Raw genomic sequence first — 22,965 nt, forward strand, 5'->3', positions numbered from 1 at the left:
CTGTCTGGCAAGCATTTTAATATGCAAATGATGGTGACGTCATTTCTGCAGTGGAGGAATGCCAGAATAGGAAAGCCTTCCACACCAATCGTATTAACAGAAGTGGACGAACCACAAAGGGAGTTATGAAACATAATTAAAAACCAAATTCATAAATAATATCGAGAATTTTAACGGCACAGAATAATCTGCGTAAACAGATTCCAATAGGCATTACAGGTACAATGGTGATAAGAATTGTATGGTTCAATCTCTGAAATTGGATCCGTGGTGACACCAGGTGTTCGCGAAAGGATAAGCATATCGTGATGTACCAGCAGCACCGACCAATCACAGTCTATCGTGAACTGTGCAAAAAAGAAACTGCATGTAATATAGTCATGTACACAGTTTCTTTTGGTGCCTAGTATAGGAGTTTTTGCCAGCCTTGTACCATTCAAAATCTTATCACATCTTAACTTGGTGCTAGATCAATCAAAGACCTGAGGCATCCATGCAGTTATTGTAAAACATGTTCGTACCATTCGTTACCACTGCACTTGTACTTCTGACATGCGTGACTTACATGTTATCTTAATTACGTTGAGGTCCAAGTAATGTTTTTGGACTGAAAGTAATTGTTGCTATTTTATGCGTTGAAGAAATGATGGCGAGTGTGCTGCTTCTGGATTTACAAGTGCCAACAAACACGGTTACTTGCTCTCTGCTGTAGTATAACGTGTGGAACCTGAGCACTTGAGAGAAATGACTCAGTTTAGTTGCGGAAGTCCATCACCATTATATATATAACAGTTAATAGATCGACTCAGTATTATGAGTTCGTATTAAATGGATTAAGGGAATGTAAATGGGTTTAATTGTTAAAGTGTTGTTATATTGACTTTTTAAAAACATGCCGAGAGAGCAAACTACCCATCGCCAAGTCATCCTTCAAGATAACGCATTGAGTGTAAGACATTCCATAGTGTCCTAGGCAGATCGTGGTCCCTGTAAAGGGAAGTTGTCTACTTACATACTTCCCCCACTGACATATCAACTACGACAAGACCAAGGGCAAGTACACTGGAAGGGCAGTCTGGAAGTATTGGGTACAGCCAGTAGTCCAGTCTTGCACTACCCAGCTTTAGGGCAGGTCAGTGGTACCCGGTCCACAAGGTGGCCAAGTTGACTGTATCCTGACAGTCTTGCACTGCCCCAGTTCAGAATAGAGGATCAGGGCTTTTCAAGATACTTCGGTACCTTGGAATACAGATACATAAATCGGGATATATTTGAAGGCTGCCTTTGAAAGTGTGGACTTTAAAACCGCCGTGTCAGCTGTTCAGATCGACATGTTTGGGGCCCTCCTGTTCATCATTGCTACCTCCGTGCTCCCATGCCAGGGTGTCAGTGACGGGTGAGTGGTTTCTTGTCAGAAGTTCAGCCATATCTGTCTGGACGGTATATATCAGTGGTTGATAGCATGACCATGCCCACACTATGTACATCTGTACAAGGTGACACAACAACCAAGCCATAGAACAAAACTGAGCAATCCACTTGGAGGTCACATGCAGGCATCCAACCATAACAGTAAAACACAACTGAAATCAACTCACAAAATCTGCTTCATTCACTTAATAATGTCATGCTTGATTATTTGAGGAAGAATCAGGTGCTAGGGATACAGCAGATTACAAACATTATTTCGATACTTTCTTATGACAAACTAATGCTTTTCAATTACGTGCAGCATTTATGTATGTCTAGATTTTAACCTTTCTAAAATTTGATGTGCCAAAGGAACTTCAAAACATTATGACATTAGATACTCCAGGAAATCCGACAAACCATTCAACCTCCTTTTTTCGCCTACACGATACAGGTTAAAATAATGTAAAGATTACCTGAAATACATACTTTGTGATTTCAACCCCTCCAGATGGACAGCAGCCTCGGCAGTCCAGTCTATGGACCTTCACTCCTGTAAATTATCTGTCCGTCATCATATCCTATTCAAACGAAAAGGAAGGGATATACTAGTATCCCGCTTTACTAACCAATAGATTTCAAAATATGCACAGAAAGACAACAAACAACAACTAGAAACTTACCGACATACATCACGATAATCCATTACGGTCTGACCCACTTAGAGGCTCGATAGACGAATGACATCCCATATATTCCATTACCATACACCACACGGGATACATCCGGGTATAAGCACGTTCAAAAAGACGCGGGGCGGTGGGGTAGCCTAATGGTTAAAGCGTTGGCTCGTCACGCCGAAGGCCCGGGTTCGAATCCCCACATGGGTACAATGTGTGAAGCCCATTTCTGGTGTCCCCCGCCGTGATGTTGCTGGAATATTGCTAAAAGCGGCGTAAAACCAAACTCAGTCAGTCAAAAAGACGCACAATATACTGCATATGGCATGACCCAACATACGTCTCTTTACTATGAGTGAGTATGGTTTTACTTCGCTTTTAGCAACATTCCAGCAATATCACGATGGGGGACATCAGAAATGGGCTTCACACATTGTGCCCATGTGGGGATCGAACCCGGGTTTTCGGCGTGACGAGCGAACGCTTTAACCACTAGGCTACCCCATCACACCTTCTTAAAACTATGATGCATCTAAGATGAAACAACGCCGACATGTTTGTTTGTTCTCCGTGTCTTTCTTGAGTGCATTGGCCACAGGTATAAGGTGTCCAGGATGGCACCCTGGTCACTGACACCGGGTATAAGGTGTCCAGGATGGCAGCCTGGTCACTGACATCGAGTATAAGGTGTCAAGGATGGCAGCCTGGCCATTGACATCGAGTATAAGTTGTCCAGGATTGCAGCCTGGCCACTGACATCGGGTATAAGGTGTCAGGATGGCAGCCTGGTCACTGACATCGAGTATAAGGTGTCAAGGATGGCAGCCTGGCCACTGACATCGAGTATAAGTTGTCCAGGATTGCAGCCTGGCCACTGACATCGGGTATAAGGTGTCCAGGATGGCAGCCTGGTCACTGACATCGAGTATAAGGTGTCAAGGATGGCAGCCTGGCCACTGACATCGAGTATAAGGTGTCCAGGATAGCAGCCTGGTCACTGACATCGGGTATAAGGTGTCCAGGATGGCAGCCTGGTCACTGACATCGGGCATAAGGTGTCCAGGATGACAGCCTGGTCACTGACATCGGGCATAAGGTGTCCAGGATGGCAGCCTGGTCACTGACATCGGGCATAAGGTGTCCAGGATGGCAGCCTGGTCACTGACATCGGGCATAAGGTGTCCAGGATGACAGCCTGGTCACTGACATCGGGCATAAGGTGTCCAGGATGGCAGCCTGGTCAGGATGGCAGCCTGGCCACTGACATCGGGTATAAGGTGTCCAGGATGGCAGCCTGGTCACTGACATCGGGTATAAGGTGTCCAGGATGGCAGCCTGGTCACTGACATCGGGCATAAGGTGTCCAGGATAGCAGCCTGGTCACTGGAATCATTCTGCAAAAATGAACATTTCGTTTGAGCCACACCTACTTCAGAGTTTTATAACGTTGAAGTGAAGTATTACATTACTAGATTACAAGTCTTCGTGCATATTTTAGCGATGTCGGTGTCAGTTTGCTTCTTTGTATATTTGTAATCCCAAAGTCAGTACCATAAACCAAACGATTGAAATGTCAACAGATCCGCCAGTCCCATCTCTTCTGTCTCTCCCCTCCGTACATCCGGCGTCCGGAACGTCTTAAGTAGTCGTCAGTAGGTTTGTCTTAACTCTACATGTCACGACAAGACACTCTGAAACATCGGTTGATATCTTGTAGTTAATGCTCTTAACGTTGCTAGTGTAGGGTTTTTCTTTGAGGCCAATCTTCAACTACTATAGGCAATATTTCATCTTATTTATGAAATGCATGATCAGTTCAAGAATTTGTTTTAAAAAGCACCAAGTACATATAACATTCTTTCATGATATCCCACCCAATAACATGTGACCACTCCGATAATAATGTTCGAATTTATTACACAAAATTATGAGAAAAAAGGGCATTTGCCAATGCAGAATTGCATCCCCTGGGCAAGCCAGAAACCGGTGATCATGGGTTCGAATCCTGGTTCGACGTGGTTTTGTCTTTAGGTTTGTCAGCACCCTACCCATGCTCAATGGTTTCACAAAAAGTAATAAGCGCCGGAGACGAACATGGCTGTGGGCCTTCCTATCGTGTTAGACTGACATGCCCCGTGAAATAACTGGAATACTTGACAAGGGGTGGTTTTCAGTCACTTCTTCTTGCCAATTCCGGACTGTTTCCAGTTAATGCATATGGGAACACACACACACACGCACGCACGCACGCACGCACGCACACCACCACTGCCCTTTTAACCTGACGATCGCGAGTATTGTGTGGGGTTCAACAAGGTATTCATATCGTCTCTGTTACCAGAAGTTACATGCTGACGATGTCCAGGTATATGGAGGTGGGGAAACCACAGAAGATCTGCATGACACTGTACAACCAAACTCTTGTAGATGTGTACTACACAATGCAGTCCGGCAACAAAAGATACTTCTTCCAGATACAGAAGTACAGGAAAGGTGAGAGATTTCCAATCAGTCTTCCTATGTGATAATGGAATACAATCTAACAGATTGCTCAAGGGTTACCCGGTACAGCGCCGCAGTGAATATGTGACGCAGCTTAAAGGCACGGGTTTGCTCACATGTAGTCACAGTACTGCCAACCAATCCGGTGATTGTGACCACCCGATCCACATTCTGCTGGAATCCCCAGAAATTGAACTTGTCAAAATCAAGTCTAACGATGAGTCTAATAGTATCACATGGCACCAATTCATCGCTAATGGCCCTGCTGTGTCAGTTTAACCTGTATCAGTTTAACACTGCATGTCCCCCTGACTCGGCCGAGCTGTGACAGGTGATGCGGCTGTGTGGAATGTGGATCGGTTGGTCGAGGCTCACAGAATCACAGTTTCATCCGATTATGATCCTTGGGTGGTTAACATAATTCCAATGCAGATCGGTTTCCGAAAATGACCTGTATCACCTTGGAATGTCATCCACATAATTCTGACATTTGATATAATTGCAGTGATGTTCTAATGCAACATCAAGACTAAGCGCTCTCTCTGTTACGCAGGCAAAGGCGGCTGTATCGACGTTACAGTACCCGCCTACGCAGCTGGAACTCGCAACAGGCTGTCAATAAGTATTGTCGAGCCTACAGGGAAGTTTATAGACAGGTCCCACGACTTCGTACCGAGTTCTCCCCTACGAGTCACCTACATACATTCGGACAAACCAATCTACAAGCCTGGTCAGCTTGGTAAGGAAGAACCAGGGTCAGCGAGGTTCATTTGTATTGATGACATCACCCTTACGTAGATACGCTTATGCTATGGGTCATCGCCCTGCTTCCAACAGTCCATCAGTATCGTTGTCCGTTATTATGAATCTTTTCTGAACAACATTATTACTAAAATACAATCTTACAGGTCGTATAAACACAATAAAATAAACATTTTATTTTTAGTGGAAAAGCATTCACTGAACGAATCTCTTCTTCTGCAAAAGCGTTGAACATTTACTTTCAAAACATTGAATGAGGTTAAAACTTTCCTTCTTGAGGGTCTATACTTTGACAAAGACCAAAACTACTGAAAATAATATGTGATATTGGAGTGCTGGAATTCACTACTTGGTAAAGGGACCTTTTATTGATGCATGTTAAAGGGGTATTTAAGGGGGTTGTTGTCTAGTATGGTTTTCCCACAAATGAACTGGCTTGGAAGAGTGTCTGTACCTCTGTACGTAAACTTGCGTTGTTGGAGACGATGGCAAAGACACATTGGACTTTATGGCAGTGATAATCTGTCCCGCTCCCAGACACCATGTTTAGGTGTTTCAGAGGGAATGTTTCATAGATATGATCTGTATCAAAGGGATTAGACTGCGAATGTATACTTTAACTTATATACAGACTTAGCTGACATATGTCATCGTGTCCTAATTGTGTAGAGCGATGCTCACGGTGTCAATCATCGTATTGTCTTGTCCAGACTCGATTATTTACCCACCACGGTCATATAGCTGGAATATTGCTGAGTGTCTCGTTAAACAAACGCACATAAATAAACAACCCTGATTTGTCTTTTGCAGTGCGATTTCGGATCATGACAGTCGACTCTGATTTGATGCCTGACTTGGGCAAGGTAGGTGTCCCAGCTACGCACGCGCGTGCGTGTGTGTGTATGTGTGAGTATGTCGTTAGCTCATGTAGAATGCACACATGCACATATATTAATCGTTTCAGGTCATTCTCCCTACCTGGTATTGTAGCAGTTTCATGTGTTTTGCAGATTTCTCTCGTTCGTGTAATAACACCTACCGACGTCATCATGAAGCAATGGCGAGATATTGACAACGACAAGGGTATGTTCTGTCACATTACGGGAACTGCACTGGTTACGTATTCCGATTATTAGTCTGCCTTTCATAACACTACAAACATGTGATGTTACGGTTCTGTTACGTCAGCCACCTGCCGTGTATATACCACTTCGATAGTGAAAGTGTTGTCCGGCTGATTTTAGGTCAATCGAACATTTTATCTATGTTTTGTGATACTTATGTGTAAAAATCAATATAGGTGCAATATGAATACCTTAACGAAAGTGTTTGTATTTGTTTGAAGTTTGACAAAGACATGAAATGTTTGTAAATGTCTCTCCTTTCCCCCAGGGATCGTGACACTAGAGTTCCAACTGGCGGCAGAGCCATTGCTTGGAGACTGGGTAATTTTGTGGAGACGGGCGGTTATCAGAGAAGAACCACGTTTAAAGTAGCCGAATACGGTAATTCCTGATTGTTAAATTATATAAATGTTCCGCGAATATTCGGTCAACTGAGGATACTGAAGAGTTTGGAGTGAGTGAGTTAGTTTCTGTTTACGTCGCTTTTGGCAATATTCCAGCAATATCACGGCTGGGGACACCAGAAATGGGCTTCACATATTGTATCCATGTGGGGAATCGAACCCGGGTCTTCGGCGTGACGAACGAACGCTTTAACCACTGGACCCACCCCACCGAGTCTGGGTGTTGCGATGGGTTTGGGTGCGTGTGTAGGTTTGTGGTTGAGGGTGTAGCTTAGACAGCGGCGGCCTTACCATGTGTTTGTTTTATGTGTTTATTCTGACAGTGTTACCCAAGTTTTTGATGACGCTGTCTCCACCAAAGCGGGTTGACGACAAGACGGAGGCCATAAAGGGTGAAGTCTGTTGCAAGTGAGTCTGATATACATATTGCAAGGTGAAACACATTAACACTATCCTGCGGAACGATCTATTAAGATCCTTAGCAAGAAATATAAACATTGTAACACAAAGATAAAAATATACCTTGGTATAAATGGCAGATTGGGTCTTAGCTATATCTCGCTGCGTTATAACATAGGCGGATCCAGAGGGGGGGTTCCTGATAGTTTGTCCTGAAAGTTTGTTAAATGACCATTGAAACTCTCGTGAAAATGGGTAAAAATCAACTGTGCACACACACGTCCTTTCTTAAAAGGAGTATCCGTCCCTGTAAGAGGCTTGGGATGTGACGGAAACATCGCGTATACCAGTTTGAGTCAGTACCTGCTGGTTTCAGGTACACATATGGCCAGCCCGTGAAGGGCAAGGTCATGGTGGAAACGTGCGTCACGGAGCTCTATCAGACATACAAGACAAGCACAAAGCCATGTGTCGTCATACATGGAGAGGTGAGCGTCCGATGTGTTTCAGTTACATGACCTACTTTTGATGACCTGTGAATAGAAAATATCAAGGAAAGTGGAGAAATACAATTTCACCAGGACAACTTTGAAACGCCGTTATCTACGCCGTGCCTGAATATCGGTGAATTAAAACATATTTACCTGCTCTTTTAGACGAGGGGTACGTTCTCAGTGAACCCTATTGTTTGCTCAAATGTTATCCATAACTTCAATGAAACCGTATCTGGTCAAAATGTGGCGTTGTCCGGCTGGAGCTTTTTTTATATTTTGATCCACTCTCGGATCCCATAGTAAAGCAACTATTGAGAACAAGAAAGAAGCGACTGTGTTATACGTCACTGAGGATAGTCAGAAGTAGAAACGCCTAGAGTTATGTACCCCACTGTAGGTAGTCAGACACTGGAACTACTGGAGAGAACTCACAGTGCAATAGAAGTATTTGTTAAGCCTTTTTGAAATCACATAAAACATTGCTCTTATTTGATTGATAACAATCACCTTTTTCAGATGACTGGCTGCTTTTCCTATTCATTTGATGTCGCCATTTTAAGACCACATTACCAGGATCGCTACAATTATCTCAAGATCAGCACTTTCGCCGCGGTTTTAGAAGAGGCAACAGGTAACACGAGCCAACACTCCAGCAGCCAGGCACGCTCAGAAGCGTTTACAAGAGCTACAGCAAATTATGCTTGTTTTCTCTTTTAATGAAAGTTTCTATTCCTTTCGAGCAGACTAAATCTCTGAGGACACCATATTAAGCATTAACAGGAATATCACATTATTCATGGCACAGCGCAGTATAGGCTCCCATTATCCCTTTAGAAGCCGAGAACCAAGTGCGTCGTCAATACGTGACTGTGTGGATCTAAGCTCATTATCTCAGCCTCTATTGTCTCTGATCCACTCTGGTACTGTGTCTGTATCAATCCTGCTTGAGAAACAACTATCATGCCTATCGGCAGAGGAATGTTTCAAGGTGACTCTGTCAGTCCTTTGCATCTCTGTTTGTCATCCTTTGAACTTGTTGATGATCGGAGAGGGAGGTTATCATCCAGGACGGCCTCAGCACAGACCGGAAGCCTGTCTTAGTCACGTCCTTTACACACATAACCTTGAACTTTGGAAAAACAGATTCTCTTGTCGAGTCCGTTTCCACTTAATTGAAATTTCTTTCGGGATCGGCAAATGCAACTTTCTTCATCTGAAATGTGGCAAGATGGAAGAGTGAAGATCAGTCAGTACATTTGGGAAATTATTGACCATCTCGTGGAAGGTACTTAGTAATGAAGGTTGGAGACAAACTCCAGAACGCCCACGTAGAAGACCTTCTCTTGGCAGAATACAAAATTTAATGTAGAAATTTTGAGTTCAGAGCTGAACGTTTGCAATAGTGTCAGAGCCACAAAGACGGATGCTGAACCCCTTCTCGTGGTGTTGCTGCTCGACCTGGCAGCGCTTCCTGGGAGAAGTCCCAGTCGTTCTCTTGCTTGCGTGTAAAGCCCTGTGACCCTAACTAGCTTCAGGGTCACCCGTACCCTCTTTGCATATACTGATTTTAAGATGTAAACCATAATACTACTGACAGTATGGTCTAGACTGTGCGTCACTGACCTGATATAAAATATTCAGTACGTACCGTTTATGGCTTCAGTTTAACAAGTTTGTGTTTTTTGTGTCACTAGGCCTGATTGTAAACCAGACAAAAGAAGGGCCAACCATCACTACATTTACCATACAAGCTGACGTCAGTTCCTACACAAGGAAGTTCTTCAAGCCTCAACTGCCATTCGAATACAGGGTAAATATATACTATATCTGTACAACTAGTCATTTACTACATGTCGCGCACCACTGTTATATCATCCCTGAATGAAGGCTGTATAATATTGTGTTCCATACAGTGAACCTCGTCATTCCGGACGTTCCATGTTAAAAAGTATGAAAAAGAATATGTCCCATTTTGCCTCACTTCAAATTGTTGTCATGGAAGTATCATCAGACCTGTTTGGGCGTCACTGACTACGGACATGGTCGCAGACATAAATATTGCAAAAATGATAGAAAACTTTTCGAACATCAAGAGAAAAACATGGTATTAGGTTTACCTATGAGTGTATGATTTAGGTCCATGACTTTCAAAATCAGTAGCCCGGTAGCGTTACTGAAAACCTTAAAGAAATCCGCATTATAATAACTTGTATCAATCATTTTATCGTCATCTATTATTTAGTATTGTTATGAGATGGCGTGTTGATGTGCTTCAACGATCAATAATAAGGGCGGTTGGGAAGCCTAGTTGTGAATGTCTACCCTGTTATTGATACGTGCATTTATAATGCGCTAGATGAATGCTCAAAGCGCAGCACAAGCTGATTATTATTACCCCGGATAACCCAAGCTGCCTGTGAGGCGCAAGAAGGTTAAGTCACATGACTTATCCCATCGGGTACCCATTTTCTGCTGAGTGAACAGAGGCAATTTTTAACAAACTCACTTGCCTAAGGTGAGACCACATGTACTACATGTGCTACAATGTGGGACAGGACTGAAGCCCCAGAAACTCAGAACTCCAGCTACCAAACATGGTCACCCATACAAGGAGTCTCCGTGCCCAACGTAGCTTAACTTCAAATTAGTTGAGCTCTATGCACAGGACCACACACCACCATTGTGGTGTGGATGTTTGCTAAATTCGACATAAGTTCAACTTACTCACTACTTAGGACAAACGTGTATTAATAATAATAATAATAATAGGGGCATTTCTAACGCGCATATATCCATACTGAAGTATGCTCAAAGCGCTACATTATACAAAGAGTTAAGCAAAGTTGGAAAGACATCAGGAAAAGGTGAGTTTTCAGTTTTGATCGGAAGCTAGAGAAGTCACTGGTGTTCCGGAGAGAGAGGGGAAGATCAGTCCAGGCTGTTGAAGATGCGTAGGCGAATGATCTGCTGCCGTAGAGCAGGAGCGCATCCAGACAGGCAGCGGTAGGTGAGGCAGAGGAGTTTAAAGCGGATCCGGTTCTCGATTGGAAGCCAATGAAGAGATTGAAGAATGGGAGAGAGAGATGTGGTCAAACTTCTTCGATCTAGCCACGACACGTGCAGCAGCATTTTGGATTCGTTGAAGTCTCTGGATTTGTGTTTTGTTTGCACCGGCTAGGAGGGAGTTACAAGTCTCCTAGTCCAGGCTATAGTCAGGTATTGCCTAATGGAACTGATATTGCGTAGAGCTGCAAAACAGATCCTAGAGAGATGTGGTATGTGATCATCCAAAGAGAGGTCGGAGTCAAGGATGGCACCAAGATCTCTTACTTTCTGTGAGAATGGAATACTTTCTCCATCAAAATCAAGAGCATTCAATGAGCACTGGGAGCAACGTTTTGCAGGGCCCAGTAGAATGCACTCTGTCTTTGAACTGTTCAATTTTAACATGTTGTCAAACATGTTATTAGTAATCTGTTGCTGAAGAACTGAGGCTTGTTTCATCTGAGGAGCATCTTGTATTTCACATGTCGCATATCAATGGGTAATTGGCGCATACAGCATGTCCATCAAACCCTTCCATGTATCATGTATCGTCTCGTCATCCAGGCGTCTGTACTTGTGATCGTAGCAACTGCTTGAAATGTGGATTCGCCTCAGTTAAAGGTCACATGCAACCAAAAAATCAAACATAATTAAAACACAATTATCACTTATTCATGACATATAATATACATTGCTGGTTACGAAAAAAATATATAAACAAAATTATAAGCGTACAATCGCAAATCGAAAGTGCAAAATTGTTTACTTCGGTTTACTTCCCTCGAAACGAAGCAGCCGGGATACCGAACCCAGTCAGAGCGGGTGGGTGTGCACTCAAGTGTAACGGCTGGTTCATTTGCAGATGCCTTCACGGCTAATTTTGTGTATATATATAGAGAGATGTTGGGCTTTGTAAATACATGCTCATTTTTTTGTGTATAACATTTTGCAATCAACAGACATCATAACATGTCATGTGTTCAAGTATCACACCTGCCTGTCTGTGTAATTACATAATGTGACAGAGACCGAACTCGGGCCGTAAATCAATGCATTTTGTTTATGGTGTATAGCCTGATTGGTGTTAAGTTCAAATTGCATGTGGTCAGTGATAGCAGCTGTGTATTGAATATTGTCATTAGCAGACAGGCAGGCAGACACACAGGTGTCAATAAAACAAGACATTGAGTTTTGTCTGTGACAACGACATATCTATATCACAGTTAGAAATTCTGTCAACGCTAAATAATGACATTGCTTTAAGTATCGAACTGAGAAAGTGTCTTGGTAAGAAGAACGTGTGGTGAAATAGACAAATGAAATTATATAAACAGTTAATTTACTGTCATAACATATAAAAAGCTCGCGCCTGTGAGATGTCAACAAAACATTAGAAAAATAGTTCACACCAAAGCCTTCACCGAGTATTCACCCGACAACCCGCTTCCAAGCTGCGCGAACCTATTTACTTGCGCACGTGCTATGAGCGCAACCCAGCTGTTGAAACCCGTTTTCCCCAGAAAAGTCGGGGGAAAATTAGTGAAACGTTTCAACTCCGATTTCGCGCGTTTTTTTTCATCGCGTTATTTTTCAACTTTATAAGTTGAATTTGCATTTTTGACGATTTGTTTCGGTATGTCCATACCGAAAGGTATCAGAATCTGCAAACTTGTGTTTTACGTCGCATGTGACCTTTAAGTGTTGACGTAGTCAAACGACGTTAATGTTACCGTTGCAGGCCCTCATCAGCAGCTCGGGCACCCCGGCGGCAGGACACATCATGACACTGACGTGTGCGGAGATTGGGTTTCATAAGAAGATAGTCGCAGACAAAAAATGGCTTTGTTTCCTATTTCTTCCCTCGAATTGGCACAGAGAAACCGAAGATAAAATTTGTGGTTTGTTTACTGTTCAAGATCTCGTTCTACAAAGCGGTATATGGGCACATCTCTGCAGTGGCCCATACCATGTCAAACATAATACGAAGGCGCTAGCGCTTCCAGCAATACAGCCTGGCTACACCACTGATGTAATAGTTGTAATATACCGACAGAATTATATCAAAGAATGCTGTTAAACATGAAAGATACAATATTGTTATGGATAGGTACGCAAGTCGTTTCGGGGTACAATCCAACTGTTTAACGAACTACCAGGTATGAACCTCGTACTGGCGTATTCTCTTCCAAATTTGGTCCTATTATACGCGGTGCACGATGGTGAAAGAAACTTAAGTCATCTACCCATTCATCTTCCAGCTAACAGAAGCTGACTCTACAACGCGGAATCCCGTCTCTTTTGAGGCAACTCAGTGGTTTTCCCCAAGTGACAGTTACATCGAAATTCAACCAATCAGCAGGACTATCTCGCCGGGTCTTCAACCAGTCGTATTGTATTTAACAAATCCACCGAAAACAGCTTTCCGCGTCATTACCCAGGTAACTATTGTTCAGTTTGTATCTAAAGATAATAATTTAGGATCCAGGGCCTCCTTTCACAAAGCACTAAGGTGATCGTAAGTCACTAAGGTAACCTTAGTGCAATGTTAAAGAATGGGAGTTAAAGTTAACCTTAGTAAAGGTTGCTTCCTGAAAGGAGCCCCTGTACGCTCGGGACGTCATCTCCATTCCAGTCTCTCCACTCCAGGTGATGAGTAGAGGACGCATAATGCATCACAGCCAGGACAAGTACCGAGTGATGAAGCCAGCTGATGGTACTTACAAGAGAAGCCAGCCATGGTGCCGGAACCTGAAATATTGTAAGAAATTCCAAAAAATTCAATATTGTGCAGGAAAACGCATATAGGCTTGGTAAAAGAAAATGTACAAGAAGGTGAGCATGTTTATTTAATGTACGTTATTCTTGCCTCACAGTATATGTAACGTTCCATGAGTTGGAATCAACTTTTGTTCAAAGGTTCATCTGACAAACGGTTTGCCCCCGATGTCCCCAGCATCAAAATCGAATTGAACGTGTCCTGCTCCATGGCCCCAGAAGCAACGTTGTTGGTATACCACATCCGTCCTGATGGTGAAGTTGTAGCAGACACCGAGTCCTTCAAGGTGGAGCAGTGCTTCACCAACCCGGTAAGAGTTCCACCAGGTCTCCGTCCCATCCAAGCACTGCGACGGTGGCTGTGTCTATGTTGAAGTATGGATACGTCTATGTTTTAGTATGTGGGTTGCTGAAGGATGGAACCAGGCCCAAGGGCAAAACTGGTCATCGTCCTGTCTCTTCACAATCTTACGCACACGTGACTTGTCCTTGAAGCCATAGTAACTGTCCTCTTGTCCTTGAAGCCATAGTAACTGTCCTCTTGTCCTTGAAGCCATAGTAATTGTCCTCTAACCTCGGGTGACCTGAGTTCTGCACCTCAGTTTACCAGTTGTATCATGGCGACGTTGAATGCACGTGTCAGACACACTATATTCTGAATATATAGTCAGTGACCCAACGACGACCAGTTGCCGATTCTGACCCAACATGTGTGGCATCTCGGGATACCGTAACAGATTCTCCTGAAATCGACTTTAAGGAACTGTGTCCTGTATTCCATCTTGCCAGAATCCCCAATGATAAGTATGGTTTTAAGATGGCTGCTTTAGGCTGATTTGTGAAGATCAGAGTGATATTGGACTGAATATCCATGACCTAGAGCTGCTGTCTGTAGATGTGCGGATGTGTTGTGATGTGTATGTTTGCAGGTGAAGATGGCGTTCACGCCGTCCAAGGAGTACCCCGGCTACCCGACCCAGCTGTCACTGTCTGCGGCCCCAGGCTCTCTCTGCATGGTGGGGGTCGTCGATCAGAGCGTCTACCTACTCGGCGGAAAGAACCAGATCACGCCGAAACAGGTGCGTATTTAGTAGTGGTGGTCCGATTAATTGAAATAATCGAAAATTGGTCGCAATGACAAAACGACCAAGCAATCGATCATGTTTCTCATAATCGAACACAAACAATTTTGGACCACTTGTTTGCAATAACAATATTTTTCAAAAGGTTGATTTTGTCTCGACATTGCAGAAGCACTACTAACTCGTTCCAAGTCATGATTAAGTATATCTTAACAACTCCAGGAAATGTATGTTCCTAACACACTAGTCATCCTTTAAACATGTGAAATTTGCAAATGCATTTTGTGCAATTTGCGAAAAACCCAAGAGAACTACATGTTTTTCTTTATTTTTTGTGCATTAACAAACATAACCAGGAAAATTTGATAAATGACGCTATCCAATTATTTTCGATGATTGATCGGTTGTAAAGAACCAATCATCAATTATGAAATTTACACCAATTCCCAACACTAGTATTTATTGGAACGTATAACTATCCAACAGTTATGATTTGCTTCTTGTTGTTTAACGCCGCACTCGGCAATATTACAGCTACATGGCTGCGGTCTGTAAAACCAATCCAGTGATCAACAGCATAAGCATCAATCTGCGCGCTTGGGCACCGATGACATGTTTCATCCAGGTCAGCGAGTCTGACCACCCGATCCCGTTAGTCGCCTCTTACGACAAGCATGCATGGGTTACTGAAGACCAGTTGTAACCTGGATCTGCACGTGTATTAACGGTTATGAAATTCATCATGGATCTGTATTTAATATAACAAGGACATAGGGATGTATCGGAAGGTATAACCAGATCCTTAAATAAGTAAATACTTACTAGCATTAAGTGTCCAAGGTAAATATACTGAACATCATTGAAAACGCACCACTTATAAAAGTTCAGATTATTAAAAGCACATGTAAGGAATTGATATTTTTTGATTGGATAGTAACAGATGGACGACTGACAAAAACAACAACACAGAAAAGACGCTCATTCATTGACACATTCCACAGTCAGAAAGGATCAAATGGCCTTCCACGTCTGCAGTAGTGCAGCCTCAAGTTCCCGGATGTTTCGCATCTGTTGTCGCCGCGAAAGACTTTTACCAATTTCGTCCCACAAGTGCTCCATGGGGGATACATCTGGTGACTGTGCTGGCCAATGAATAACCTGGATGTGTTGCTGGGCCAGATACTGTATGGAAAGTCTTGTTGTGTGTGCCCGTGCGTTGTCCTGTTGAAAAGTATGGACATCTTGGTGGTCATTGAAGGCAGATACGATGTGATTCTGAAGAATCTGATCACGGTAATAAAGGGCATTAACTCTCCCTTGACAGACATGAAGGCAGTCCTGTGATTGTAATTTATTTCACCCCAGGTGATGACGCTCCCACCACCCAAAGGTCTGTCTGAACCACACACTCATCAGCATAATGTTCACCACGTCTACGCCAAACACGTAATCGGCCGTCAGCATTACGTAGATGAAGACGCGACTCGTCAGTGACTACCACACCATGCCATTGTTGTAACCTTTACTGAAAATGCCTGCTAGCCCATTGCATACGCTCATTACGGTGTGTGTCAGTCAGAATTGGTCCAACGTAAGGACGTCGAGCATGGAGCCCAGTAGCGTGTAGACGGCGTCGCATGGAGTCAGCGCTGATGACCCCCACGTCAACCTTGAACTAGTGCAGCAGTCCTGGCAGTCGGCAGTGTTCAATCACTGATATGGACAAGGTCAATATGGCGATCCTGATGGAACGTCGTAACACGTTGTTGCCAAGGTCATTGAAGGTCACGGGTGCTGCCTGTCTACTGATGTCGTCTATGAAGCCTAACGATGGTGGAGTGGCCAAGTCCAAGTTGTCGAGCAATATCCCTGCTGCTGGTGCCAACCTGAATCATGCCTAGTGCACGTTCTCTTCCGTGAGGTGTTAACCTCGGCATCTCTGTCCTCGTTTCACAATCGTTAGTGAAGCAATGAGAATCGGTTCTCATACACCTGCTTTTAATGTCACAGTCAGTATGATTTCAAAATGAAATTCGCGCTTTTTTAATGGCGTGGCTGCATGTTGATGCATTTTGGAATTAAGAGTCATACTGTGGACAGGAATTTGTTTCTAATGCATCTTTTCAACTTGACATGCCCTTCGCCTTCATGTTAGTTATATTCATTGATCATTGTCATGCTGAAATCCATCTTGATGAAAATATGGACAATTTTAGACTGGTGCGTTTTCAGTGATGTTCAGTATACATCGAATAGTTCGTATGTAACTCGTAATTTAACGAGATTTAGATACACTAGGTACAATCTGACTTGTGGCGCTGGCTGTACATAACACGCAAGCACTTCAGGGAAGACGGTATGTTCTGGGTAGTGTATCCCGAAACGAACGACAGACAAGTTACTTTATACAGTATATCTCAATGGGTAGGCCTACACTGAAAATAGCTTACCGTCACGTCTAGCAGTTGAAAATGAACATATTGATATGTGAAACGGTTGTTGCAACGTTGCTGGAGATAAGTGCATTAAATTCAATGTAAATATTCACTACGTGACGCCCTTTCAAATAAACTTGAACGAACGACAAAATGTCGGCACGATATATGGGTATACCCATCTCTAGCGTGGTAGGTGGGAATTTATCAAAACATGACTGACTAACAGAACTGAAATATTTTACGTGAAGTGCGAGATAATTGGTGAGCGTGATTATCGTGAATGCCATTTGGGGCTAATGTGTCTCTCTACAATATTTCTGTCATATTTCGTTTTATTGTAAAATGAAGCCCAAAGCGATAAACAGGTGATGGGTGATTACTCTTCACGTCAGATTGCATCGCCTTATGATGTACTGTTATATCCTAACAGTTATTCTCTCCCCTGGAGCACTACAACGCCATCAAGGACGCACCAGCGGACAGCTACACGACCCTTACCCGATATTGCGAAGCATGGTTTAAGAAGCACGGAGTCGTCAACTCTGATGAACTCAGTAAGATAACCATTTGTTTTCCTTTCACCTAAACATATGTCATGTACCTTGGAATAAGCGAGGTTTCAACGTATATTTCAATAAACCTCTCTTTCCTTCTAGAATTCAATGTCCCTCACTACGCCTATCTCAACACCAGGTTCACGTACCTGTCTGATTATGTCGACTCCAGCGTGGCATTCAAGGTATGTGGACCTTGCTTTGGACTTAACGTAAGCTTTGTTCTATTGTATTACAATGAACCTCTCCATACTTGTCCGCTACTTGATGATGGTCCAAGACTATTACATTGTGCTGAAGACACGCAAAACCCAGTGTTTGAGGGTTGTATTATTGAACTAGGGCTCCTTTACTAAGGTTAACCGTAACTCCCATTTTTTAACATTGCACTGAGGTGTCCTTGATGACTTACGAGCACCGTAAAGGAGGCCCGGGAATAGAATAGAAAAAGGTAGAAGATGTAGACATAGTAAACGTATTTGTCTCCTTCAAGCAAGACTACCTACAAACCATTTGGACCAGTGAAACATACCTTCTACTGGTCCTCTGAACTAGTTGGAAAAAACGAAATTCTGAAGCTCAAAACCCTACCCCGAACTAAACTGGCTTATTTTCAGGATCTTGAGACGTGTGCAAACATAATTGTTATCATCAATTCTGTTCTGGTGAAACTGTGTTGTTTGACGTTGCTTACACCGTCAAGAATTCATTCTATGAAACAGCGGTTCGTAAGTAATGACAGGATTAAGCCAAAGCAGTGACTGATGTTATGAGAACCACCCCACGAACTGGTTCAGGCTATTTGTTATTACTGAATACACTGGGAAATAGACGGTGGGTTACAACGTAAACCAATGTAACAGCGTGCAAACCGATGTCAACATCTTCCAGGACATCTGTTGTCAGCATCTTCCAGGACATCTGTTGTCAGCATCTTCCAGGACATCTGTTGTCAGCATCTTCCAGGACATCTGTTGTCAGCATCTTCCAGGACATCTGTTGTCAGCATCTTCCAGGACATCTGTTCTTTACTACATTACGTTTGTCACTGTGTATTGCTTGTATTTCCACAGCTGTCGTCACTTCACATTTTTGGTTTACTGGAACTTCGATCCAGACCTTGTAAAAAGCAGTTCACCTACAACATGTACCGCCATCGCAGATCTCTCGGTTCCGCTCTCAATGACTGGCAGTCTGATCAGTCGGAAGGTTCTGGGGGGAGATCATTGGGTAGGTAGGACGCCAGTGAGGATCTTGTGCTATTGGGAGATCATCATTAGGACGCCAGTGAGGATCTTGTGCTATTGGGAGATCATTGGTAGGTAGGACGCCAGTGAGGATCTTGTGCCATTGGGAGATCAGGACGCCAGTGAGGATCTTGTGTTATTGGGAGATTAGGTAGGACGCCAGTGAGGATCTTGTGCTATTGGGAGATCATTGGGTAGGTAGGACGCCAGTGAGGATCTTGTGCTATTGGGAGATCATTGGGTAGGTAGGACGCCAGTGAGGATCTTGTGCTATTGGGAGATCATTGGGTAGGTAGGACGCCAGTGGGATCTTGTGCTATTGGGAGATCATTGGGTAGGTAGTACGCCAGTGAGGATCTTGTGCTATTGGGAGATCATTGGGTAGGTAGGACGCCAGTGAGGATCTTGTGCTATTGGGAGATCATTGGGTAGGTAGGACGCCAGTGAGGATCTTGTGCTATTGGGAGATCATTGGGTAGGTAGGACGCCAGTGAGGATCTTGTGCTATTGGGAGATCATTGGGTAGGTAGGACGCCAGTGAGGATCTTGTGTTATTGGAGATCATTGGGTAGGTAGGACGCCAGTGAGGATCTTGTGCTATTGGGAGATCATTGGTAGGTAGGACGCCAGTGAGGATCTTGTGCTATTGGGAGATCATTGGGTAGGTAGGACGCCAGTGAGGGATCTTGTGTTATTGGGAGATCATTGGGTAGGTAGGACGCCAGTGAGGATCTTGTGCTTATTGGGAGATCATTGCGTGTCTGAGTCGGCGTCTGTGACAGCTTTCCAGCCGTTCTTCGTCTCCTTCACCCTCCCTTACGCCGCCGTCAGGGGAGAATACATCCCTCTCACCGTCACCGTCTTCAACTACCTCACAGAGTGTATTGAGGTGGGTACAAACGTTGTTCTGGTCCAACCCTATACCTATTCGTCTTGACATTCCAAGTCCTGCTTACTTAATACCCCAATAGGATGCACTTCCAATAGATGCAAAAGTGTCCACGGAGATACATGGTTGTCATACACATGGGGGTAACTTCACCATCACTTGGGAAGAATATGCCGACTTTTAAATAATAAAATCCTTCACTGAAATTGTTTCAGAAATGTACTTGGGCTAGGTAATGTTTTGTCTTATAATTACACTAACGTGCACCAGGTTGACCTAGTTGAGGACCATAGATGTACATATGTTGATTACTCCCCTTGGGTCATGGTCATTTTCGTTAACCCTTTTCACGCACGTCAACCTGTGATGGTGTAATCTGAATCAGTTTACTGTCATTTCCACACGTTCTCGTCGTATACATGCAGTAATTTAATTTTGTTTGCTGTCATACTAACGGAAAGGTTGTTTATAACATGTTTGGTCTTATATGCATACACAATGTTTTCAGATTACGAATTTTTCGAAGTTACCGTATGGGCGACCGAAGTGGACATCAGTCCTTGGATCCCTAAACATGCTGATTGCTTTTTATGTAATTTCAGATTGAACTGCGACTGAACGATTCTAATGAATTTGACCTATTGAACCCTGAGCGAGTCACGTGGATGTGCATATGTGGAAACGAGGCAAAACGTCATGACTTTGTGATCGTACCGAAAAATATTGGGCACATCAATGTCACGGCTCAGGTCACTACGATATTCATATCAATTTAAAGTGCCATCCATATATAAACTAGTATATTTCTCTTTCCAAATTAAATTTTTAAGTAAAATTTTGGATATCAGTAAAGCGAGAGACTTTATCATTTTTCATTCATTAAACTGAAATAAGCTCTCTGCTATATTTAGGCCAAGTCGATTCCCGGGGATTCGCAGTGTCCCAAAGTCACGGCTACAGGAGAGGCAATCGGAATCAAGGACGCCGTGGTCAGACAACTCCTGGTGGAAGTGAGTTCATATGTGTTGCATACATTGATTGTTATAATTTGCAGATGCCCCGAGCTAGACTAATCTCGTTTCAAAACAAACTCAGTACAGTGTTGTTTTTCTAGAGTTCTTCCCCCTGCATAGCTTGACACATGTCAGAAATTAACCATTAAACAGACAAATCAGGCGTATAGCTAGTAGAAGAAGAACTACCTATGTACCCTAAATATATTATAACAATCTCATGACAAATCTACAATGTACGGAAGCGTCCTAGTGCCACAGTCTGAATTTTTTTCTCTCTAATTGGAGATAGCATCTCCTAATTAGGACTTACTATCTCCTAATTAGGAGATACTTTCTCCTAATTAGGACTAGATGAAAATATAAACCGACCAGCTCCTCCATCCTTTCTGTGCAATAATGAATGAAACCCAAACATATGTAACAAGTTAAGTCCTAATTAGGAGATAGTAACTCCTAATTAGGAGATAGTATCACCTAATTAGGAGATAGTAACTCCTAATTAGGAGATAGTATCACCTAATTAGGAGATAGTAAGTCCTAATTAGGAGATAGCTAAGTCCTAATTAGGAGATAGTAAGTCCTAATTAGGAGATAGTAAGTCCCCTAATTAGGAGATAGACTATAGGTCCTAATTAGGAGAGATAGTAAGCTTCAATAGTACACCTACAGGTACGTCAGTAGTACACCTAGAGGTAACTTCAATAGTACACCTACAGGTACGTCAGTAGTACACAAACAGGTAACTTCAATGAGTACACCTACAGGCACGTCAGTAGTACACCTACAGGTAACTTCAATAGTACACCTACAGGCACGTCAGTAGTACACCTAGAGGTAACTTCAATAGTACACTTACAGGTACGTCAGTAGTACACAAACAGGTAGCTTCAATAGTACACCTACAGGCACGTCAGTAGTATACCTAGAGGTAGCTTCAATGGTACATCTACAGGCACGTCAGTAGTACACCTACAGGTAACTTCAATGGTACACCTACAGGTACGTCAGTAGTAGTACACAAACAGGTAACTTCAATGGTACACTTACAGGCACGTCAGTAGTAGACCTAGAGGTAGCTTCAATAGTACATCTACAGGTACGTCAGTAGTACACCTACAGGTAACTTCAATAGTACACCTACAGGCACGTCAGTAGTACACAAACAGGTAACTTCAATGGTACATCTACAGGTGCGTCAGTACTACACCTACAGGTAACTTCAATAGTACACCTACAGGCACGTCAGTAGTACACACAAACAGGTAACTTCAATAGTACACCTACAGGCACGCCAGTAGTACACAAACAGGTAACTTCAATGGAACACCTACAGGTAACTTCAATAGGTACACCTACAGGTAACTCCATAGCACACCAACAAGTACTGCGTCAGTAGTACACCTAGAGGTAGCTTCAATAGTACACCTACAGGCACGTCAGTAGTACACCTAGAGGTAACTTTAATGGTACACCTACAGGTACGTCAGTAGTACACCTAGATGTAACTTCAATAGTACACCTACAGGTACGTCAGTAGTACACCTAGATGTTACTTCAATGAGTACACCTACAGGTACGTCAGTAGTACACAAACAGGTAGCTTCAATAGTACACCTACAGGCACGTCAGTAGTAGACCTAGAGGTAACTTCAATAGTACACCTACAGGTACGTCAGTAGTACACCTACAGGTAACTTCAATAGTACACCAACAGGGTACTTCAGTAGTACACCTACAGGTAGCTTCAATAGTACACCTACAGGTACGTCAGTAGTACACCTACAGGTAACTTCAATAGTACACCTACAGGTACGTCAGTAGTACACCTAGAGGTAACTTTAATAGTACACACCAACAAGTACATCAGTAGTACACCTACAGGTAGCTTCAATAGTACACCTACAGGTACGTCAGTAGTACACCTACAGGTAACTTCAATAGTACACCTACAGGTACGTCAGTAGTACACCTACATGTAACTTCAATAGTACACCTACAGGTACGTCAGTAGTACACCTACAGGTAACTTCAATAGTACACCTACAGGTACGTCAGTAGTACACCTACAGGTAACTTCAATAGTACACCTACAGGTACGTCAGTAGTACACCTACAGGTAACTTCAATAGTACACCTACAGGTAC

General features: G+C 43.2%; 2 protein-coding genes across 2 annotated transcripts; both read left to right on the forward strand.

The window, feature by feature from the left end:
- Positions 1-1,002: 1,002 nt before the first annotated feature.
- LOC124268073 (murinoglobulin-2-like) lies at positions 1,003-7,290 on the forward strand. The gene is made up of 7 exons (XM_046703092.1): positions 1,003-1,396; positions 4,432-4,583; positions 5,146-5,331; positions 6,165-6,217; positions 6,365-6,437; positions 6,747-6,859; positions 7,206-7,290. Exons 1-6 carry the CDS (start codon positions 1,332-1,334, stop codon positions 6,848-6,850), a joined length of 633 nt encoding a protein of 210 aa, XP_046559048.1. The 5' UTR covers positions 1,003-1,331; the 3' UTR covers positions 6,851-6,859; positions 7,206-7,290.
- On the forward strand, positions 7,223-22,038 carry LOC124268094 (alpha-2-macroglobulin-like protein 1). The gene is made up of 15 exons (XM_046703112.1): positions 7,223-7,290; positions 7,658-7,769; positions 8,292-8,406; positions 9,470-9,585; positions 13,079-13,258; positions 13,467-13,578; positions 13,737-13,906; positions 14,525-14,674; positions 17,546-17,669; positions 17,772-17,854; positions 18,743-18,899; positions 19,666-19,805; positions 20,408-20,554; positions 20,717-20,815; positions 22,012-22,038. The coding sequence occupies exons 1-15, from the start codon at positions 7,223-7,225 to the stop codon at positions 22,036-22,038; spliced, it is 1,800 nt and encodes a 599-aa protein (XP_046559068.1).
- Positions 22,039-22,965: the final 927 nt, after the last annotated feature.

Source organism: Haliotis rubra, unplaced genomic scaffold (assembly GCF_003918875.1).
Source record: "Haliotis rubra isolate DU_JTF1 unplaced genomic scaffold, ASM391887v1 Scf136, whole genome shotgun sequence".
NCBI lineage: Eukaryota > Metazoa > Mollusca > Gastropoda > Lepetellida > Haliotidae > Haliotis > Haliotis rubra.